The sequence below is a fragment of the Perognathus longimembris genome, chromosome 11, assembly GCF_023159225.1.
Source record: "Perognathus longimembris pacificus isolate PPM17 chromosome 11, ASM2315922v1, whole genome shotgun sequence".
Lineage (NCBI taxonomy): Eukaryota > Metazoa > Chordata > Mammalia > Rodentia > Heteromyidae > Perognathus > Perognathus longimembris.
The window spans coordinates 51,478,581-51,502,927 of NC_063171.1; the positions used below are offsets into that span (position 1 = coordinate 51,478,581).

The 24,347-nt window shown below is 43.7% G+C and overlaps 1 protein-coding gene across 1 annotated transcript in view; it reads left to right on the plus strand.

Annotated features, from left to right (window-relative positions):
* The window catches only part of Ptpn14 (protein tyrosine phosphatase non-receptor type 14), a 144,256-nt gene that overhangs the window by 102,068 nt on the left and 17,841 nt on the right, over positions 1–24,347 (plus strand). The window contains exons 6-13 of the mRNA XM_048356673.1: positions 1,711–1,781; positions 3,323–3,410; positions 8,260–8,348; positions 12,697–12,784; positions 13,553–13,635; positions 17,572–17,629; positions 20,630–20,708; positions 22,457–23,931. Of these exons, the coding sequence (XP_048212630.1) occupies positions 1,711–1,781; positions 3,323–3,410; positions 8,260–8,348; positions 12,697–12,784; positions 13,553–13,635; positions 17,572–17,629; positions 20,630–20,708; positions 22,457–23,931 (2,031 nt within the window). The remainder of the gene's footprint in view (positions 1–1,710; positions 1,782–3,322; positions 3,411–8,259; positions 8,349–12,696; positions 12,785–13,552; positions 13,636–17,571; positions 17,630–20,629; positions 20,709–22,456; positions 23,932–24,347) is intronic.

The following is a 24,347-nucleotide window of genomic DNA, read 5'->3' on the forward strand; positions in this document are numbered from 1 at the left end:
CTCAAAGCTAGTATTCTACCACTTGAGCCAACTCCACTTCCAGCTTTTTGCTGGTTAATTAGAGTCTCATGGACTTTCTTGCCTGGGATTACAAGGCATGAACCTCAGGCACCCAGCTCCAGTGGGTTTTTCTCACTTTAATCTTCTAAGATAAGATGTTTCTCAGCAAATCTGAAGTGTTCACTTTAGGGGAATAATAATTCATCCATGATCAGTGGCCACCTTGGAAGCATATCTCCATGTAAATAGCATTTTAAAAGCAAACAAATGAGGCTCTCTGTAGATATTTCTGAGCTTATATCCAGCTCTTACCCTGTACCCACAATAATATAAGCTGCCGTAGTCAGAATGTGGCTCAAAGTCCCTTCTTCTGTTCCCTCCAGAGCCCAGAGGAAAAAAGATGCTTTCTCTGTGTTTACCTGCATTCCCACTGGCCAAGACACTCACTGGACAGCTCAACACTATTGTCTTAAAAAAACAAAGCAAAAGCAAGCCTTTAGATGGTTTCATTATCATGACTGCAACTGCCCAATAACATGAGAAGGAGCTTCATTTCTGCTTGTGTTTCTCCTTCCCCTCACATGTGGTTTGAATTAATTTCTTTAATATGATAGATAGGGATGGATCAAAAAGCTTGGAACAATCTCTGTCCTCACTCAACTTTTGAAAGGACAATGGGCTAGACACTCATTCCCAGATTGTTAAGAATATCTTAAGTAAATACCAAAAAAAGTGTTTTTTTTGTTTGTTTGTTTTGTTAAAACTACATTGGAACCAGGTGTAGTGGCTCATATGTATAATCCTAGTCATTTGGGAGACTACAGTACTTTAAGGCTAGCCCTTGGTAGAAGATCATAAAAGACTGACTATGGTGGTGTGTGCCTGTCACTCCTGTTATGTGTGAAACATAAAGTGGTCATTGTTCAGGCCAGCTAAGGCATAAGTGTGACACTGACTCTATTAAAAACAACAACAACAACAAAAACCCCCTAAAGCTAAAGGATGGTAGCATGGCTGAAGTGGTAAAGCATCCGCCTACCAAGTACAAGGCCTTAAATTCATATCCAAGTGTACACCCAAACAAAAAACAAAACAAAACAAAAATCCACCCCAAACTTGCATGAGAGGCATGGCAGATGGGGTGGGGGGGGAGGGAGTAATAGGAGCAGGGAGAGCTGCACTTGGGCCTTGAAGAATTTAAGTGGCAACCCAAAATAGCTTATTGACCTAACAAAGTGTAGTGAAGCACCAGTGTACATCAGCAGACTGATATAACTCAAAGTCTTCAAAGATATTGCAGCCCATGCTTCTGCAGGGATGGAGAGACAGGAAGTGAGGCCAAGCAGAGGCATGAAAGGAGGGAGGGAGCTTGTACAATTCGCAAGCAAGCCAGGCACTGGTGGCTCACACCTGTAATCCTAGCTAATCAGGAAGCTGAGATCAGGATCACAGTTTGAAGCCAGTATGGGCAGGAAAAGTCTGTGAGAGCCATCCACTTAACCACCAAAACACCAGAAGTAGACCTGCAGCACCAGTTGCGGAACACCAGCCTTGAGGTTAAAAGAAACAAACAAACAAAAACAAAACCCTCAGGGACAGTGCCCAGGCCCAGAATTCAGTACCAACATAAACATAAATAAAGATACAATTTGCAAGCAAGTTCACAAAGGCCAGGTGCCCCTCTGACCTAAGTGATTTCTGTTCTTCTAGGATTTGGCCCTGGAAGAGGCTGTTCTGGAGGAGCTGACCCAGAAGGTGGCCCAAGAGCACAAAGCTCACAGGTAAGGCAGGACAAGGCAACAGGTCCTTTGCCCGCAGGGCAGAAGCTCCATGGGCAAAGGCAAGGGTGTTTCCCCAGCCTCAATCCTGGCCTGGGTCAACACAATCCTGTTCGAACATACGACTCCATTTTCTTTTTCTTTGCCGTTGGTAATGGGGCTTGAACTCAGGGCCTGGGTGCTGTCCCTGAGCTCTTTTTGCTCAAGGCTAGCACTCTACCACTTTGAGCCACAGCACTACTTCCAGTTGTCTGGTGGTTCCTTCGAGATAAAAGTCTCAAGGATTTTCTTGCACAGGCTGGTTTTGAACCATGATCCTTGGATCCCAGCCTTCGTAGGATTACAGGCGCGAGTCACCAGAGCCTGGCTGACTCTTATTTCTGATTTGGACAGGAGTATGGGAATGTAAAAATGATGCTCCTTTTATTCTCTCCTTTCCTTTCCTCCTGTCTCTCCTCTTCCCCCTTCCTTCCCTCCTTTCCATACATCCTTTCCTTGCTTTCTCACCTTTCATTCTTCCTTTTTTTCTTTTTCCTTACTCTCCAATTTCACTTTCCCTTCCTTCCTTTTTTCCTTTTCTTCTTACTCCTTCTCCTCCTCCCCAGAAAGCCTGCAGAAGAGTAGAGTTGTCAGTCAGGACAGTTTCATTTTTGAACTTCCTCAGGCTCTGTTACCGTATCTGGGAGCTCAGGGCTGCTTGTGCTTGAGTGTGAAGACCTTGGGAGTGGAGCTGAGTTAGAAGGTAAAGATCGAGAGGGGAAAGGAGAAAGATATAAACTGAAGGAAGCACCAAGTGGGTATCTGGTCCACTAGGAGCTGTTTTGGACCAGTAGAAAGCAAACATTTTCTTTTCCTTCCAAATTCAGAGAACTTGTGTAGTCAGGCTGTTTGATCTTGCACACATGGCTCTTAAAATATCCTGAGATAAACCCAAGTGTATTTTAAAAAACATGATTTTATACAGATATTGGGCCTGAAACTCAGGCCCTGGATGCTGTTCTTTAGCTTTTTCGATCCAGGCTGGCACTCGACTCTTTGAGCTATTTCTGGCTCCACTTCTGGCTTTTTGGTTGTTAATTAGAGATAAGAGAATCACAGGGTTTTCTTTCTGGGCTGACTTTGAACTGTGACCTCTTCTCCCCACCCAAATCTCAGCCTCCTCAGTAGCTAAGATTATAGGTGTCATCCACCAGCACCTGGCTCTACATTTTTTAAAATAGTGGAAATGTTTCCCACTTGGAAAAGAAAAATAAAGGAGACGCCACTGGAATAATGTCTGGAATAATGGTTTAGTGTTTTTAGGACTGTGGCTCTTCATTAGCTGCTTTGACTGCCTCTCATTATTTCATTCTAAGTAAAAGGCTACTGGTGAATGTGTTAATGAATTACTTAGTAATGTGTTATACCCTCTGTTGGCTAATGATTGCTTTTCCCAGAAGCTAGAGTGAAACCACAACTCTGGAATTTGCCATCAGGAGGGTATGGTCTTCCACTGGCTTTCTTGCCCTTAACCATCTTCTCTTTTGATGCTGTTTTGGTTGTAGTGGAATCCTGCCTGCAGAAGCTGAGCTAATGTATATCAATGAAGTGGAACGTTTGGATGGATTTGGGCAGGAAATCTTCCCAGTGAAGGTAATGTGCTGGGCCTGGCTATGCTTCAGTCCTCTCAAACAGCACAACATTTAGGAAGCCAGCCCTGCGTGCAGAGGGCCAGGGTGCTTTAGTTTGACCACTACCAAAGCATCAGTTGACATATCTACCTTAGTCAAACAAGTGCTTCTACTTAGCTCACAGATTTTGAAGTTGTCCATGGTCTTCAGCAACATATCTTTCCCTCCCTCCCTCCCTCCCTCTGTCCCTCCTTCCCTCCCTTCCTTCAATTGTGCTAGTACTAGGGCTTAAATTCAGGTCTTGGGCTGAGTCTCAGATTTTCTACTCAAGGCTGACACTCTACCACTTGAACCACAGCTCCACTTCTGGGAGTTGGGGTTAATTGGAGATAAAGAGTCTTACAGACTTACCTGCCCAGGTTTGCTGGGCACCATCATCTTTGGATCTCAGCCTTCTGAGTAGCTAGGATTTCAGGTATGAGCCACCATCACTTGGCTAGCCTATCTCATTTATAAGAGATCCACCTAAGAGTACTGTGGCCAGCAAGTTCATCCAACATGTTGAAGGTATGAAGGCCAAGTGCAGTCTTACAATACACCATGATGCATTGCACAGACTCACACCAGAAGTTTTCTTCCCAGTGCATACTCTTTTCTCTTCTCTGGATCTACAGAGGGATAATTGTCAGTGAGGTAGAATGAGATACCTCCTGTGTGTGGGTCTATATTATTTCTCTACCTCTGTAGACCTCTACATTGTGATTTTGCTGTCTCTCGGGAGTTTATGGAAACTACACATAGGACGGTGTCAACGCACATCATATCCATTGCAGCAACTCTGCCTTCTGCAGTAGGTGTGGCGGGTGGGCATGGGGGGGGGGTGGTCATGGCACACGATCACTTGTAGGGCTGAGCCTATAATTTAAACTCATTTTCTTCTCTCTGCCGACGAACTTTTCAAAAAAAAAAAAAAGAGTTCTATGAAAAATCTAAAGCAACTGGCACATTCCAGCAATTTGGGAGACGCCTGCAATTTCAGCACCAACATTTCACTTCCAGTCTGGCTCTGCTGGCTGGTTTATAAGTGTTCTGCTCCCCCTCCATTGCACCATTGCAATTTGCCTTAATGAGAACTGCCCATGTGCATCAAGTAGAATCGAGCAGGGTGGCTACAGCTTGCAAAAAGGGCTTAAATGGCTCTCTTTTAGATTTGTTTAATTTTCTTTTGCTTCTCTAATGACTGCCCTTCCTAGGGCTGTAATTCATTTTCCTTGCTATCATGCCGTATGAAGCCATCTGTATCACACTTACACCGCAGCCGCCCATCTATAGTCATGATATTTAGGGTCATTGGAAAAATCAGTAAAGTTTTCCTCCACTCCAGAAAACAAAACAGAAAACAAAAAAAACCAGACTTCTCAGGGCCTGGAATTTGGGCGGGGGGGGGGGGGGCTTGTTGCAGTCATTTGCTTCTTGTTTGTGATGGTGTTGAACTGTGGAAAGGAGGAAGCCATTGAGGTGGTGTTGAAATCCACTGTGTTAGATTCTAGTGCTCTTTCTGGTAGGTTCTTTTGTGTGACCAAGGGGAATATTGTGTCTTCCTCTGAGGGTGAAGACTGTTAGTTCTGATTCACTGTCAGGTGGGTGTGACTCAACCGTATGGCTGGTTTCCCCTGACACATATCTGTCTATGACTGAGGTGACCACCTAGAGGCCACATGAGACCTGCTGACCTAAAGATGACAAGCGGGAGAAGCGAGACAGGGGGCGGTGATGTGGTCAGCCATGTCGGAAACAAGTTTACAACAACAGAAAGGCAATATAGCTGGCCAGTAAGTGAAGGGTGTTCTAGGTCCCTTTACTTCAGGCTTCATGAAGTTCAAAGCTTGTCGTGTGTGTGCTCACGAAGATATTTCCATTCAGCGTGGGCTTACTCCATGAGGGGTTCCTCCAGAAGCTTCCAGGCACTTCTCAACAGGTTTACCCTTCATCCTCCTCTACAAACACTGGAGTAGCTGCTGCCTGAGTGACTCCCGTGAGGTGAGGGTGTGTTATGCCAGGAAATGGTAATTTGGGTTTGACAGAAGACAGAGGCTGCAGCTTCTCTGCTTTGCTCAATTGGAAGCAGAGCCCTTCAGTTTTGTTCAGTGCAATGGCCTCACTGGTAGAAGAGTGGGAGTCTCTCTTCTGTGTTTTTCCATTGTGCTGCCCTGAATCCACTCTTCCCAAGTCCCCACCAGACACTGATGGGGACCTACCACCAACATGTTAGTAAAGTCTTTCCACAGAAATTTCCTTCCATATCCATTCCTCGCATCTTCTTTTCCCGTCTCTGTGTTAGAAGTCACATTTTCAGGGCTGGGAATGTGGCTTAGCAGTAGAGTGCTTGCCTAGCATGCATGAAGCCCTAGGTTCGATTCCTCAGTACCACAGAAACAGGAAAAGCTGGAAGTGGTGCTGTGGCTCAAGTGGTAGAGTGCTAGCCTTGAACAAAAGAAGCTCAGGGACAGTTGGACAGTTCTCAGGCCCTGAGTCCAAGCCCCAGGTCTGGAAAAAACAAACAAATAAATTACATTTTCAGTTTCTCATCATCCCCAAGACTATTCTCTTTCCTTTTCTAGTTCTTTTTGCTTTGCCCACCAGCCACTGCTGGCTCCATCCCTGCTAGAATAAGCCTATTCTAGTGCCAGCTTTGGTGGGTGGGTTGGGAAGACATCACCCAGAAAGGATCCTGGCTTCTCAGCCTTACTGGTGTTAGATACCAGGGGAACTCAGTGGTCCTCCCTTCCTCTTTGCTCCAGTTGTACATAATCTTTCTCTTGCTCCTGAAAGACAAGAAAGCAAAGGACATGGGGACAATTCATATGCTCAAAATTTAGCTTGCTCTCAGCAGAGCTACAGTCTCCAAGGCAACAGATTGGAAGCATCTGACTGGACCATACTGAAGAAGAGACATCCAGGCTTCCATCTAAGGAGTCCACCAGCTCCTCCTGTGCCCACAAGCCTGCAACCATCACACAGCACCCACTGTCAGTGCGAACAGACAGCTAGGACGCACCCTGCAGGAGACCCTCACGGGCACAAAAGAGGCTAGAAGGAGAACTAAATAGAAATAGAAGACTTAATGCACAGATTGGGAGATAGAATTGAGAAAATATAAAAATGAAAGCTCAAAGTGATGAGCAGTGGACAATAAGAGATAAAAGAATTAGAGAGCCACCCAGGCTGCCCTGGTGGGGTTCTTCATGGAAGAGGATCAAACACAATGGCTGCGGAGGTTCTAAGAGGTGCAGACTTTGCCTCTGGGGTGAGGAAGGAGTGGGGGTGGGGGATCTGATGCTTCCTGTAATCAAGCCCCGAGGAATAGCCCAACCCATCAGAATGTGTTCATCTATATAGAGCTTTGATTTTAAAACAACAAAGACTAATGGGTAGCAAAGACGAATGGGTATTTATGAAAGAAAAGTATTCATTCAGATCGCCAAGTTTGAGAAATCTTAAAGTTCTTTCTTCACCCAGAAATATGTTGTGACAAATATATATTATATAAGATACAGTATGTAATATTATAAGATACAAGATATAGAAGATGTAGTATATAATATTATAATATAGATAACGTATAACATATTATGTAATATGTACTGTATATGATATATATTATATAATAGGCATATTATATATAGTAAATAATAACATGCTATTATATAATATATACTATGTCTTTAATAACACATTATAGATCATAGAGAGAGATTATATAGAGGAAGGAAGGAGGGGCAGAGAAAGAGAGAGAATATGAACATCAAGTTGTGTAGTGAGGCTGTTTCTCCCAGGACCCTTCCCTCTAGCCCTATGCCCTTACATAGGCCCCTCCCCCAAACCCCTTGCCCGTCGTGGCTGTTGTATCGTGGATGGGCTGCGAACAAATTCCCTAAGACTTTGGGTGATCCTTTGCATTGCAAGTACCTATGTTTTTGTTGTTGTTGTTGTTGTTATTTAATCTAAATTGACATATAAGAGTTAAGGTAGACATAAAACTTACATAGGTATTCAGTGACTACACCATTAATGAATTCACATATGAATGATAACAGATACTCCGATTTTTGTGGCGAGGACACTTTGAAATCTACTCTTAGTAGATTTTCTGGAATACAGTCCATTGTGTATTACTATGGTCAGCACGACATGCAGTAGATCACTTGAATTTATTCCTTTGATCTAAAGGAAATTTTATATCCTTTGATCAACATTTCTTCATACCCCTGCTGCCCTAGTCCCTGCAAACTACTATTCTGCTCTCTTTCAGTGAGCTCGTATTTTAGATTCAACTTCTACATCTAAGTGAATTGCAGTATCTATCTGTTCCTGACTTACTTTATTTAGAATGAAGTCTTCACTTCCATTTGTGGTGTTTGTTTCATAGAACAGGATGCCTTCTTTTCTTGGGGCTTGAATTGAGGGCCTGGGCTCTATCCTTGATTTTCTGTTAGCTCAAGATTAGTGTTCTACCTCTAGCCACTGCTCCATTTCTAGCTTTTTTGGTAGTTTAGTGGACAAGAGTCTCATAGACTTTGCTGCCTGGGCTGTCTTTGAACTACAATTCTTAGATTCAACCTCCTGAGTAGCCGGGATTACAGGTGTGAGCCACCAGTGCCCAACATTGCTTTCCTTTTTTAATGCTGCATAAAATCCCATTGCATATGTGTACCCATACCACACCATGCCACAAGATACTACATTGTCTTTGGCTGTTCATGCACTTGCAGACACACTTAGGTAGATCCCAAAGGTCGGCTACTGTGAATCTGAATAATGTAGTGATAAAGACGTGTCATAACAAATGTTTTTTTGTTGGTCTTGTGCAGGACAATCATGGGAACAGTATGCACCTTGGCATTTTCTTTATGGGGATTTTTGTGAGAAACAGAATTGGAAGACAACCAGTAATCCACAGGTAATCTTACTCTTAAAAAGTCATTTAGAGAGGCTCTAAACAACAACTTCATTAAATGAACCAGTTGAGTGATCCAGAACTGAGCTTTCAGCCCGGAGAAAGATTAAAGCAGTTTGGGGGGACCCTCAGGCCTCGGGCCTGACTGAGGATGGGAGACTCTCTCTTATTATTTCTTCTGTTATTTTGATGATGATAATTATAATGAGTTTTTTAAAAAGTGGTACTGGGGTTTGAACTCAGGATCTTGTTATCACTACATAGGCACTTTATTACTAAGATACTTTTAGAGACTTGTTTCAGTAGGGTCTCTCACTTTTGCCCAGGCCATCATCAGACAATGGCCCACCTACTTTTACTTCCCACATAGCTTGGGTTACAGGTTTTCGCCTGGCTTATGGGCTGAGGTGAGATCTCACTAACTTTCTTCCTGGACTTGTTTCATATTATGATCTTCCTCACCTGAACTTCCCATGTGGCTAAGATTACAGAAGGGGGGGGGGTCACCATCCTCAGCCCAATTATGTGAAGTATTTTGTTTCGTTTTGTTTTTTGAGATGAGATCTTGCTGGCCTAGAACTAAAGAGTTTTCCTGCCTCAGTCTCTTGATTGCTGGGATTGTTGGCTTTACAGGCATTCACTACCATGCCCAGATGCAAACTAATTTTTATATTAACAAAAGAAGATTAATAGCAAAAACCTCTCTTAAAAATAATTAATTATGGGGCTGGGAATGTGGCTTAGTAGTAGAGTGCTTGCCTAGTATGCATGGAGCCTTGGGTTTGATTCCTCAGCAACACATAAACAGATAAAGCCAGAAGCGGTGCTGTGGCTCAAGTGGTAGAGTGCTAGCCTTGAGCAAAAAGAAGCCAGGGACAGTGCTCAGGCCCCGAGTCCAAGCCTCAGGACTGGCAAATAAAAAGTTATTAATTAGCTGGACACCGGTGGCTCATGCCTGTAATCCTAGCTACTCAGGAGGCTAAGGTCTGAGGATCATGGTTTGAAGCCAGCCTGGGCAGAAAATTCTGTGAGACTCTTATCTCCAATTAACCACAAGAAAACTGGAAGTGGAGCTCTGGCCCAAAGTGGTAGAGTGCTAACGTTGAGTGAAAAGGCTCTGAGAGAGCACACAGTCCCTGAGTATAAGCCCATGACCAACAAGAATATATAAATTAATTAATTAATAGAGTAATTCATTATAAATAAATTAAAGGACGGGCACTTTTTGTTGTTGTTACTCGGATATTTTAGCCCTCTGTATCACTTAATACGTATAGTATACAAGGAAAGGCGAGTCCCTCCCGCCCTGCTCTCTGCCCATGAGTCTGTTGTTTTGTTAGTGCCCATAGACTCCATCATGTAGGACAGTCTGGCCCATACTTACTGGAAGAACACTTTTCCTGTGTGTGCAGAGCTGTGCATCCAGGCGGTCAGAGACAGCTGGTGGAGGGGGCTGGGAGGGCAAACTGTTGGTAACATTGTAGAAGTGAATCTTGGCTTGCATGTGCTTTCTGGGTCAGCAGTTAATTCCGGCCATTTTGAAACAAGTTTTCCAACCCCAAGCTTCCTGACTGGCTTTTCTTTCCTTTGGTCCCCACCCTGCTGTTGTTTTCATGTTTTTTTCCCCTTGCTCTTTGAATAGGGATATTATTGAAGCTGGAATAAGATCTGAGATCTTTAGGGGTTAGAATAAACCTTTTGACCTTTGGACAGGACTCAGCATCAACTCCAAGTCACAGCCGCAAAGTATAAATGAAGGGAAGCCTGTAAATATGAGCAGCATTGTTACCTTAAATGTTTGTGCTCCTTCAGAACTAGCCAGACATTTTTGTCCCACCAGTTCAATGAAGTTGAATCGAGGGTAGGGTTTCTCCATAGATCTGGTGGGTGGGGGGGGAGCTATTTGAGGTAAAAATTGAAGAAAAGAGTGAAATTTTGGAGTATGGTGAGGCTTAACTTCATCAGTGACATTGAGATTTTTTTTTTTTTATCACTAATCTTGAAATTCTCCACAAGAAGGAGATTTACTTCTGTGGAACCATGTTCATGGTACCTCTAGATGAAGCCATGTGGTAGATTGAGAAGGGTCCCAACAGCTCTGGCTGTTTTGATATAAAAGAACAGAGCCAGGGGAAGCCAAGTGACCTCTATCTCATGAGACCCTCACTGAGGCACAGGGAGCCTGAGTCCACGTCGCTGATAACTGATAGAAGGGGAAGCTGGGCATCAGGCTGGGCGGAACCCATACAGACTGTGGCCTCAGAAGATATACTAAACACCAAACATTGCACATTATGTGTGTAAAGGACAGGTGACTGGGGAAAATCTAAAAACCCCAGCTAGGCAACTCATCCATCCCTAACCCATAGAGAGGTCTGTGGCTGAGTTAGCCACTCATTTGTATTTACATTGCCTTTGCCCTACATGAGGAGCAAAAAATAGCTGCCCTGTTGAATGTGAGAATCATATATGTGAGTATAAAGAATCATATTCTGTATGGGTGAGAGGTGATATTGTTTATTGTTGTTCTGTGTTTTATGGACTCAAACCATTCATTCATTCATTCATTCATCTATTCATTTGTTCATTCATTCACTTAATATTTCGCAGTGCTGGGGATTAGCAAGCCCAGCCATTGTAAATGCTAGGCAGGCACCCCTCTACTGAGCCACATCCCCAATCCTAATTTTCATCCCTTCAGGAAACATTTGTTGAGTGCTCTGTGAGAGGCAGTAGGCTCAGGACTTGGGGTTTATAAATCAAGAAGCAGAATGTCTACAGGAGTGTGTGGTCTAACAAGGAAGAGTGAGAGATCGAATCATAGAAGTAAAGTCTTGTTCCAGAGTGCGGGGGCTGGTAGAGAACTCCAGTAAGCACTCCATGTGGGTGCTTAGGAAGGAGGAAAGGCTTCCTAAAGAAGATGAGTCCTGAGTTGAGTCTGAAAGGAATAATCCAGGCAGGGGATGGTGGAAGGGTCACAGCAAACACATGGAGTGCAGAAGCAATGGGTCTGGAGTTACAATGGGTAGCAGTTACAGGATGTGGCTCCAAGTGAAAGGTAGGCGGTTGTAAAATATGAATAGTAATTGGCTCCAAGTAGAATGGGAAGTATTCTCCCTTTGGTGTTTTGGGGGGTATATCATTAAAAAAAAGTCTCCAATAGGACAAGAAAGGAAAGAGAGAGAGAGAGAGAGAGAGAGAGAGAGAGAGAGAGAGAGAGAGAGAGAGAGAGAGTCTCCTAAGCACTTTTTATGGGTTATATAGGCTATTTGTAATACATATTACAATATAGAATTTATATGAATTCTTCATTGTAGGTTCTGAGAAACACTTCTTAATATTGTTCTCTTCTGTAGTAAAACAAAGGGGTCATGTTTGGGAGGTAGAGGGAGGAGGCTCATGTTTCAGGGCCAACTAGGGGAAAAAAAATTATTATGACCCTGAGTCAAAAACAAGCAAAATAAGCTAAGCTTAGTAAAACAGATGTCACATGTTTTCACAATTGTCATCATACTACTACATGATTAGAAAAGGAGAGCTATTGGGACATGAGAATTAGGAATAAGAAGGAGCAAGGAGAGGGTAGTAGTATAAAGACATTATATATGTACAAAAGTGATGTTGAAATCCACTGAAAACCTATTTTAAAAGGAGGAAGGGAAGGAGGAAGGAAAGAAGGAAGGAAAAGAATAATTGAGGAGGTGAATTTGATCACAGTACATTATATGCACATACGAAAATACCATAATGAGATCCTTTGCAACAATTAACTTGTGTTAATAAAAAACTTTCAATGAGTTATCCCCCTCTATACAACCATTTTTTTTTTCTTTAAACCAGATGTAGTAGCACATACCTGTAGTCCCTGTTACTTGAGAAGCAGAGGTAGGAAAGATCACAGTCCAAGACTGATTTGGACAAAGTTATTAGCACAAGTTGAAAAACAAAAGAACTGGGGTATGGCTTCAAGTGACAGTGCATTCGCCTAGAAAACTCAAGGCCTAGTATAAAGGAAAGGTTGAATTCCTAGAAAATACTTCATCTGGTTAGAATGTGTGTGAAGGGTAAAAGCAGTAATAGTCCCTTGAAAGCATTCCTCATAGCTCCTTTATTTTTGAGTATAAGTTTTACTTTGTGAGTATCAGTATCTAGAAACATAGGATATATAGAATATTTACTAATGTAACTAAATACATCTCTCCTTGGAGAGAAGGAACCTTTAACCTTGAAAAATAAAGTAGTTCCATCACAGTTTGTGAAATGAATTTGACAGTAGCACAGGACCCTGCGGCGCTAGACGGTAAGTTCATAAGACATCTGCGGGCCAACAGTTGTGTTTCTTTTGGCCCAGGTGGAACGATATTGGGAGCATCACGCATAACAAGTCGGCCATACTGGTGGAGCTCATCAACAAGGAGGAGACCGCCCTTTTCCACACGGTGAGCAAAATGGACAGTGTAGATGGGGCCCGGTGAGCAACTTCACGTTGGCTCTCCCTTCTTCATGTCCTTGCCCTATTCCCTGTATCTTAAGAAAATCCATTACTGGGATAGATACTTGCCCAGTACTTGCCCAGTGCTACCGTTACTCATTTCAGAGTAGTGGTGGTGAACTCCCATGCTTACAATGACAGGTTTGAGTGCTGACCGTTGGCTCTGGGATCTGGATTCCTCTGGCTGGCTACCATATCTGTGGTGTGTCTCCTTGTCTGGCAGGTTGCAATCCTGGGCACCCTAGTCACAACCTTCATCAGGGAAGCCCCAATTGTGTGACATTATTGCGTTTTCTTTTGCTGGCTGAACTGAATTTTTTGGTCCCATCATAGCCCAAGCTTTATCCAAAGTCAGCTGGGTGACTGACCTTCTTGAGTCCCTGATCTACAGCCACTGCTGCCACAGTGTCTCACTGCCTCCAATTCATGATGGCCGCTGGGGACTCTCTGTGGTGCCTCGATTCCGTGGTTTATCTTAAAGGCACTCGGTTCTGAAATGGGTGAGGAGCTGCCAGTTCATTAGTACACTCCCAGTATCTTGGGCATGGAGAATTCTTTAGCAGGTACCATGGCTTGAGGAGCGCTGAAATCCAGCAAGTTGATTTGCTTCCTGGTCCAGAAATGGAGGGAGAAGAGATGTGTCTTTGTATAGAAGAATCCCAGCTACATGCATATCTAATCAAACAAAAAACTTTTTTCTTTTGTCCCTTCCAAGGATGATATTGAAAACGCCAAGTACATTTCTCGTTTATTTACAACACGGCACAAGTTTTACAAACAAAACAAAATCTGCACGGAGTAAGTCAATATTTCTTTATTCTCTCACTACCTGGCTTTGTCAGATTAACTCATGTATGTTGGGGGGCGGAGGTGTAAACCACTTCTTTCCTATTCTCTCTGTTTCCCTTGATCGTTGTGGAAGCCAGTGAAGTAGGCTAAAACCAGGCAGGAGTGAAAGGACTTTAATGATGGAGACTGTCTATGTGGAGTCCATATGCAGAGAGAGCAAATAATTCACAAATTGACTGTGAATTCTTAACTGCCCGGATGGGTGGGCCACATTAGTGCCTTTCCGACCCTCGGCTCTGAGTTCGGAAGAACCGAGCAGTTCCCAATTTGTCGGGGTGCCCCTCCGTGTCAGATGCGGAGTGTTCTCAGAAGTGGGTAGCAGAGCGATGAGCCAACTTGAAAGGAGAGGTGCTTCTGTCATCCTCAGCCCCGTTCGGCTCACACAGTTGGCTAACCCTGCGTGCGCTCCTGGGTCATGTCATCTGACTGCAAATGAGAGGCCAGGGTAATTAGAGGAAGATTTGGAAGGCACTCAGAGATGTCACCAATCTGTGTGTCTTTTTAATTTAGTTTGGAAATAGAGACGAGAAGAGAAAGGGGAGTCTGATGAGGGCACTTCCATGAGGCTTGACCTCAGAGATGGCGTGCTGGGGGCTCACTTTGTCGTTGTCTTTACCTTGGTTGCCTTCAAAAAAAAAAAAAAAAAAGTTCCTCAGCCAAGTTTGCCATTTGGATACCCAAGGGGTTTAATTTTGGTTCAAAGAGTATCAGGGATGTAAATGCAGGCAATGAGCTGCCTTTTCCACTCCCACAGTGGACACATCCAAGCATGGCAGAACACTGCCCTACAGCTGTCGCTGCTGGAGAATATGGCTGCTTTAGAAATGGATCCCCAGGTCAAGGCAGGCTTTTTTCCCCTCCATGTGCTGGAGGCCTTTTCAAACCAGGTACTGCAATTGGTCACTGCTGGGGTCTAAAAGTATATTTGAAAAGGCTCAGCCCACCAGCAAGGTTTGCAAAGGTTAAACCAGGAGAGCTGATGGGGCTGTGGCAAATTAAGCAGCTGTATCTTCTTCTCCATACATTCTCACCGGCGTGCCCCACACCCTTCTGTGGAGCAGATTCCTTTGGGTTCTCTGTGCCATTCCACTCTGCTCTGACCTTTGACCTTGGAGGGTGCTCTTGACATGAACAGGAATTCAGGAGTTGACTTCTATTCAGAAAAGTGGAATTTGCTGCTATCAGTTTACCTATGTCTCAGCAAGTGGCTTAACTCTGTATTTGCTGAGTGTTTTTCTTTCGTGGTCTTTTTGTCTGTGGTGGGGCTAGAACTCAGGACCTTGGCACTGTCCCTGATAAAAGACAGACTTTTGTTTAAGGCTAGTGCTCTACTACTTTGACCCACAGTGCCAATTCTAGTTTTCTGAGTAGCTTATTGGAGATAAGAGACACATAGACTTTCCTGCTTGGTCTGGCTTTGGACTGTGATCCTCAGATCTCAGCCTCCTGAGCATCTAGATTTACAGACATGTGCCACCAGTGCCTCTCTGTGGTCCTTTAAAAAACACTAATGGACATCACATATTAGACTTAAAAACCAGGAAGAAGTTCTGTAGTAATAACCCTCCCATTTATCTTCATAGCACATTACGGAATGTTTTTAGCTTCTTCTTCTTTTTTTTTTTTAGGGTTTGGACTCAGAGCCTGAACACTGTTCCTGGCTTCTTTTTGCTCAAGGCTAGCACTCTGCCACTTGAGTCACAGCACCACTTCTGGCTGTTATCTGTATAGGTGGTGCTGGGGAATTGAACCCAGGGCTTCATGTATATGAGACAAGCACTCTTTCCTCCAGGCCATATTCCCAGCCCTGTTCTTAACTTCTTATTGATTAAAAGTTGGGACTGTTTTCCCCACAAACACCTTAATGCTGTATACAATGCCAGAAGCTCAGTACAGGTTGTACCAAGGCTCAGGACATTCTTGTAGTGTTTAGATATGAGTATTTTCTCAGGAGCCTCCTCCTGCATGCCTTCCTTCCCAGAACTCTCTATTCTCTAACCTCCAAAAGACTGTTATTGGCTTTTCTGTTCCTGCAGAGTTATTCCTTGTGACCTGTAAGGATAGCTCCATGGAATGGTTCCTGAACTTCTCACCTGGAAAGAGAAAAAGGGGGGAATGTGTCTAACATCAGTCTGCTAGTACTGTATTTGGCTAATCTGAAATAACTATATTGTCTCCATTATTTCATTTAAAAAATGTCTTATAACCAAAAGCCTGAGGAAGGGTGAAGTGTTAGAATAAAGAGAGTCCCTTAGGTGGAACAATTTAACTTGTTTCCTAAATGGTAATACTGATGGGCTGGGGATATGGCCTAGTGGCAAGAGTGCTTGCCTCCCATACATGAAGAAGCCCTGGGTTCAATTCCCCAGCACCACATATACAGAAAACAGCCAGAAGTGGCGCTGTGGCTCAAGTGGCAGAGTGCTAGCCTTGAGCAAAAATAAAAATAAAAAAAGAAGCCAGGGACAGTGCTCAGGCCCTGAGTCCAAGCTCCAGGACTGGCAAAAATAAATAAATTGTGGCTCAGGTTCAAAGTTGATTAATAAAAACATATTTATAAATGGTAATACTGAGGATTAAGAAAAACATTGTATGGTATTTGAGACCTGCTGCTCAAAGGCACCTTTGAATCGGGCTGTGATGGATCACATTTATATTCCCAGCTACTCTTAGAAGGCTGAGGTTGGGAAGGTTGAGCTTCAAGGCTAGCCCAGAAAATAATTTAGGTAAGACCTCATCTCAACCAGTAGCTGAGTGGTGGCACCTACCTGTCATCTCAGATACATAGAAACTGTAAAATAGGAGCCAGGCGTTGGTAGCTCATACCTGTATTTCTAGTGACTCAAGAGGCTGACATCGGAGGATCTCAGTTAAAAGCCAACCTGGGTAGGAAAGTCCTTGATACTCTTATCTCCAGTTAACCACCAGAAAACCAGAAATAATGCTGTGGCTCAAAGTGGTAGAGTGCTAGCCTTGAGCAAAGTACTCCAAGATCAGTACCCAGGCCCTGAGTTCAAGCCCCATGACCAACAACAACAACAACAAAAAACACAAAAGAAAACAAAAAACAAAAAAAAACCCCTGTGAAATAGGAAGCAGGAGGGCCAGGCTGGACCTAAGGCATAGATGAGAGATGCTATCTCAGAAACAATGAAAACAAAGAATTCAGGATGTAGATCAAGTGGTTGAATGCCTGCCTAGCAAGCACTAAAGCTCAGAGTTCTAAAATAAATAAACAAATAATCATTTTAGTTCACTTCCTAATATTTTGATAATACTCCTAGTTCTCACTGATTAAAAAAAAAAAACACCTCTTATTTGCATAGGTTTAAGGAATCTGTTCAGGAGTTGTAGCCTAGTGCAATAGTGTTTGTGTAGCATTCATGGGGCTCTGGATTTGATCCCAAGCACCTCTCCCCCCCCAAAAAAAATGTAGTCAGATAAATATTTGTAATATGTATTATCTTTATATACTTGTACTGAAAAAATATTTTTATCTATTTTGGAATTTCATTTGACTAGAAACATTTACAAATATTTTTCTTGTTGCTTCATACTTTTTGTTGCGAGTGAGTTTACATGTTCTCTCAAAGGTACAAAGGGTACAGTTTTTAAACCCATGGAGGAGCCCGGCCTCATTCTTCTTGTATTAGTTGGTAAACATTGTCACGATGTTTTATATGATGTGTGGCAAACATGGTGAGAATAAAAAAGAAAGTCAATATTATTCTTAGCATCAGTATCCAGAAATGAGCAGTGTTCAGATTTGGAGAGAATTCTCAAGATCTTGTCTGTTTTCTTCTTCTCTTCTGCTCTGTCTCCCTGGCCTTTTTATATCCAATAAATAACCATGTCCCTCCTTATGTTTTCTACTTTCCCATGTAGACAATCAAACTCTCCACCACCCATCAGACGGCAGCCCACCTGGAGCCGGTCCTCCCTGGTAGGTATAAACTCTTCAGTAATGAAGCACTTTGTGGGAGGCAGCAACTAGTGCTTCCTAATGATGAGACATGTTGTGAGAATACAGGAGGGTCTCAGACAGCTAGGAGTTGTGAAGATCCATTGTGTCCCCTGGTATTTATCCCTGTCCCTCTCAGGATATACCCTGTGAGTTTTGTATATTCCTTCAGTCTGCATGTTTCCTCCCCCTGCTCATCATCTGTTCTTCTCACCGCAAGTACCCCTATCTTCAGTTACAAGCTCTCTTTTGTCTTCACCACCACAGATGGAGCTTAACAAACTCATCAGAAACTGCTTTTATTTAAATGAGCAAAAATTGCATGAATCTAGTTACATGGTCTTCTCAGGTAGATTACCTGATGGGAGAGAATGACTGCATATTTTCTGATTTTTCAGCCTGTTGCCAACAAAATTCAAATGGACCTATATTTTTCCCCCCTAAACTTTACCTTCTTCTCTTTCAGCTTTCACTTTTCCCTTCCTCATGTGAATAATGTGTATATTCTGTGTTAGGCCATGTTCTATTTTGATGGTTACTTGGGGAATACGACCGGTATGAAGAGTTGGCTTCACCTTTCCTGCTGCCTTTTATCACAGTTCTTTGGTTTTAGGTTATGACATTTTGTACACAATCAGTGAAAAACAGAGTCAAAAGAGAGTACGTTTTATGGATTGAGCACTTGTTGCACATCAATAGCCTTTGAATAGAGTTTTTCTTCTTCTGCAGTGTTTACCTTTAGCACATCACAACTTGTTTGGCAGAAGGAAAGCCAGGAGGATAATTTTTGTTTCCTGCAAAATGAGTAGAACTGGAATCTTGGAATTCTAGAGTTGAGTCATTATATTGTCACATGAGAATTGCTGAGTGCCTATGTAGCTACCATTAATCTCAGTTTTCTGCATCTTATCTTACCTGTGACCCTTTGCTGCCGAGACGTGGAGAGGCCCTTTGAGCTTTTCCCTGGAGCCACCAGTAGGTTTGTTTAAGGAACTGGGACTGTTTAAAATTTTTGTCTTCTTTGATCATGTTACTTTCTTTCCTTTTTTTTTTTTTCCTGGTTCAGATATCTGGTAAATCATTTCTCAGTTAAGTCCACAGAATACCTAAAGAGTGTTTTAAGCCTAAAACTATCTTGTGATCTGCTCTCATTTTTCATTATCTAGAATCTGTATTATTACCTTTTCTTCCTTGCGTGACGATGATGCATACGGAGTGGAATTCAGAGCTTCCCCATTTTTCCTGCCCTTTTTGGTTGAAACCATTTGCCAAAGGTTCTTTACACAAGTGAGGACACATTCTTTGTCTTTTGACCACCTTTTTGATAACCAAGATTGCCAGTTGCTGATTTTCTATTCTTTCCTGTTGCCCATGTTAGGGTATTTCATATATTTCTGTACTAGCAGGCCAGGGAAGAAATGAGAAAGAGATAAGGGTCAGGGCTATCACTCAGCCTTTGAGTGCTTGGCTGGTATGCAAGAGTCCTTTGCAGAAAAGGATCAAGGAGAGCAGAAAGGATTGAAAGAAGTGATATAATCCTGACTTTGTTATTAAAGGATTAGCCCTGATTGTCTTTTGCCTGTACACTTCTGCCAATTCATATAGTCAGTTAATGATAAAAATATTTTAAATGTGAAAGGAGGATGGGGCAATATGCCATATTTACCTTCTACGAATTTCTGTTCCCTTGAACAAATCCCTCCTTGCTGTTGAAAATCAAACAACACATAGCCAGCTGTTCTACAATGTAGAATTTTATTTGAACTGTATTGCTATTTAAAAAAAATACATTTTTGAATTGTAACTTAGAAAATCATCCATAGGGATGAGTGGGAATATTTAGGAGTAGGACCTTTCCTTTTGCTTCCCGGAACTGCTCTCTTGATTCCTTTGCAATGTTGGATGCCTTGTCTGCATTTTCTTCTTTATTTGTCCTCATGAGAGTGAGCATCATTTGTAGCAGAGCTCTTTCCCTGGTTCCCTCCCCCCACATACACCTTCCTTAAAACTGGGTGGGAAAGTGTGACCCCTGCTGGCTCTGGGTTTCTTGGTATCTGTACAGCAAATAGAAATTTAAGAGACCATTCTGTTTGGTAGCACATAAACACAGAGATTCCCCCCCCCCCCCCATCAAAACCTTTTCATCAAACAAACACTTACTGGGAGCTCAATATAACTGTAAAATAGAGGGCTGGGAATATCACCTAGTGGCAGGAGTGCTTGCCTTGTGTACATGAAGCCCTGGGTTCGATTCCTAAGCACCACATATATAGAAAACGACCAGAAGTGGCGCTGTGGCTCAAGTGGTAGAGAAGCCAGGGACAGTGCTCAAGCCCTGAGTTCAAGCCCCAGGACTGGCAAAAAACAAAACAAAAAAAAAAAGAAACCTGTAAAATGGATAGTGTTTGAGTTAGGGAGAGGAAGGAGCTGCATTTGCTTGATGGGAAACTTTACCTACCCAGGCTAAATAACTTAGTTCATAGCCAGGATACCCCTGTTACACTTGACCTTGGCCAAAAAGGCTGAAAGGTGATGGGGAATAATTGATATTTCCTTTTGTTGGCTTACCACATCTTTCTAATCCATTGAGTTGTAGAGTTACACTATTTTTCCTCTGAAAGTTTCACCCTCCTGTTCGATCAAAAGTGATTCAGGCTGGGGCTAAATGGACACGTTAGCTATTTTCTGTTCTTGTACCACCACAGAAGGCATAGAAAACTTCACAAGCATATGAGAATATAGATAATGTCTAGCTCCATCTGTCTTTTTTGTTTCTGCAGTCTCAAACTTTGTAATGAGATATGAGGTACAGATGAGTGGAAGAGGGTGGGTCATAGGGGTAGCTGGCGGAGGACCTGCAATGTGTTTCCTGTAGGCTAGGGGCTGGGGGACTGGCTACTGTTGCATGCTGGGACTGGTTCCCTGGTGAGTCTCAGGCCCTGTCTGCGCAGGCCTTCCCAGCTCTTCTGTGTTCTGTTTCAGCCGAGGCAGCAGCCGTACATCTTGCCTCCCATGCATGTCCAGTGTGGCGAGCACTACTCGGAAACGCACACCTCACAAGGTAACTGTGGCCGGTCCTATTCCTTTCCTAAGACAAAGGTTGAGCACCAGTAAGGCAAGGAATAAGTTAAATCTTTTTTTTGACATGACACTGATGCTTTTATTTTAATTTTGCCATTGCATGAGTGGACTGTAGACAGCAGCTTTAATTTACAAAAGGCTAAGAATATTGGCTACTCTCAAAAAGGTGTGGAAGGGCCAAGGCAGTGGGCGTATTCCTTTTTCTTTCCCTTCTAAGTGTGCTTAGAAAGGAGAGTGGCTGTCTCATCTCCCCAGTGCCTGTCACCTTTGTCACCCGTGTAGAAGCCTTTACCTTTTGGTGACTTTTCTCAAGTCTCCGGGAATATAGGCTCCCGGCGTCATTTGAAGCAACACCCACCTAGCCCTGTCTATCAGCTTCTTTTTTCTCCCCATCTTTCCCTCCAGCCCTTTTCGTAGTGCACTTATTTATCGCCTCTCAGAGTAAACAAAATCTGCTTTATTCCTCTTTTCTTCCAAAACATCTCTCATGCACTATGCATGAATGAACCCGTTCCATTAGTAATAACAATTACAGTGATAACAGTTAACATTTATAGACAATTATGGTGTTCCAAGCAGTGTCCTAAGTACTTGCTATATATTGTATCATTTAATCCTCAAACTAAACCCAAGGTACTGTCACTTCCATTTTATAGATAGAGAAACTGGGATTCAGAGGTCCATAGAAGGGCTACAGACTTGGCTCATATGGTAGAGCACGTGTCTAATAAACATAAGGCCCTGAGTTCAAACCCCAGTACTGCTATTAAAAAAAAGATGAATGGTGGAATTTGGATAGGAAAGTTGATAGATTTTAATCATTATAATAATTGCATTTAAAAAAAAGATGGCAGAAAACCTCAGATGTTGGGATTGTATTAAACGAACCATGAATAGCTATGTTACCAGTTCAGGCTATTTTGAATCTCCTGCAATTTGAAAGCTTGAGGGCAAAAACTAAAAGAATTCTGAGTTTAACACAACAGGATTTTGTAGAAGCAGACAAGCTGTGCTGTCTCACTACTGTGGGAAGGCACTAAATCCTGTTGGAGGCTGGTAAATGGCCACTTGTTGCCCTGTGTTCTCCTCTTTCTTCTTACCTGTCCCATCGGATCGGCTCTGTGTTAACGCATCTCCTTTTCTTACAGTTAAGTGTTTTCAGTCATCTTCTGGTTTTTCACCTCTAATCTGTCTCCTCTACTCTGCTCATGCTTAAATTTATAGTGTGAGAATGCTGGGACTGGGCCACAGAAAAGTGTTTGGATAAGAAGTTGCCTTTTTAGGGTATGTGTGTGTGCACGCAAGGAATACTGGGTATCCAGAATGGGCCTGACTTTAGAAATCCACCTTGGTATCTCTCCAGGTACATATTTAAACTGTAATTAATTAACTGTAATGAACTATAATGTGAAGCCAGCCTTGATCCCCGGCCTATCTCCTTGTTGGAGATTGATATCAAAGCTTACAGCAAAATGGAGAGCTTACCTTAGCAATACCAGTACTATGTGTATATGCTTCTTTGCTTAGGTTCACTCTTTCAGTATGCTCTAAGGGTTCCCTTCCATTTTAATGGCATCTCATCGAGGGTGCCAGTTCTGTAGAATTATGTGGTGGAGACATGGGTATTCACTTTTTTAAATGCTTCATTAAATCATCCCACAACCATGGGATGAGCTTTATGGAATCAGCATGCCATGAAGGTTCACATGCCTGTTTTGACTTTTATAGACAGCATCTTCCATGGGAACGAAGAAGCCCTGTATTGTAATTCTCACAACAGCCTGGACTTAAATTACGTGAATGGCACTGTCACCAATGGCAGTGTGTGTAGCATTCATAGCATCAATTCCCTTAGCTGCTCCCAGAGTTTCATACAGGCCTCTCCCGTGTCCTCCAACCTCAGTATCCCCGGGAGCGACATCATGCGGGCCGACTACATCCCCAGCCACCGGCACAGTGCAATCATTGTGCCATCTTACAGGCCGACCCCTGACTATGAGACAGTCATGCGGCAGATGAAGAGAGGGGTCATACACGCTGACTGCCAGAGCCAATCTCTGCGGAACCTCAATATCATCAACACCCATGCCTATAACCAGCCAGAGGACCTGGTGTACAGCCAGCCAGAGATGCGGGAGAGACACCCCTACACTGTCCCATATGGGCCACAGGGGGGATACAGTCACAAACTTGTCAGTCCATCTGACCACATGAACCCAAAGAATAACATGGTGCCAAGCAAGGCAGGGGCAAGTGCCATCTCACACACGGTGAGCACCCCCGAGTTGGCCAACATGCAGCTCCAAGGCACCCCGAACTACAGTGCAGCCCATATGCTCAAAAACTATCTCTTCAGGCCACCTCCCCCCTACCCACGTCCCCGGCCCGCCACCAGCACCCCAGACCTTGCCAGCCACCGCCACAAGCATGTCAGTGGCAGCAGCCCAGACCTGGTGACACGAAAGGTTCAGCTGTCAGTGAAGACCTTCCAGGAAGACAGCTCCCCTGTGGTGCATCAGTCTCTGCAGGAGGTGAGCGAGCCCCTGACGGCCACCAAGCACCACGGCGCCGTGAACAAGCGCCACAGCCTGGAGGTGATGAGCAGCATGGTTCGGGGCATGGAGGCCATGACGCTCAAGTCCCTGCACATCCCCATGGCGCGCCGCAACACGCTCAGGGAGCAGGGGCCACCGGAGGAGGGTCCCGGGGCCCACGACGTCCACCAGCTCCCACAGTATCACCACACGAAGACCTTCTCCGATGCCACCATGCTGATCCACAGCAGTGAGAGCGAGGAGGAGGAGGAGGCTCCCGAGACCGTGACCCAGATCCCGGTGCTGCGGGAGAAGATAGAGTACAGTGCCCAGCTGCAGGCAGCCCTCGCCCGGATTCCCAACAAGCCCCCTCCTGAGTACCCTGGACCGAGGAAGAGCGTCAGCAATGGGGCCCTGAGACACGACCAGGGGAACCTCCCCCCCGCCATCGCCAGAGCCAGGGTACTGAGGCATGGGCCGGCCAAGGCCCTCAGTGTCTCCCGAGCTGACCAGTTGGCCATCAACGGGTCTTCTCTCGGTCCCTCCATCTCGGAACCTGACCTGACCAGCGTGAAGGAGCGGGTCAAGAAGGAGCCGGTGAAGGAGAGACCTGTGTCAGAGATGTTCTCCCTGGAGGATAGCATCATAGAAAGAGAGATGATGATTCGGGTAAGTGCCTTCCACTATTGTAGTTGGTATGTACGTCACCATTTTGCTCTTGAGTATGGCTCAGACTTCCAATTTCTGTGAGCTGCCTCCATACCTCTCTTGGGTTTTTTTCTTTCTTTTAAGTGGAGTAAACCTTCGTTACTCAATTAATATTAAAAGGATAATATCTGCTGAGGCAGAGCACAGATTTCGGTAACATTCTGTATGTCCAGATAGCTTGCCCTGCTGGCTGGAGTATGATGCATCTTAGCTTTATTTTCAGGTTTTCTCTTCATAGATGTTTAACACAAATTCAAGAGAATTATAGTAACTGGGTGTATTACTTGGAATTTGACTGCTGAGCTTTATTTAATCCACCAAGTTTATTCTATGTATGTATTATTGCATATTGATTCTATGTGTTTATTAAGTATGTA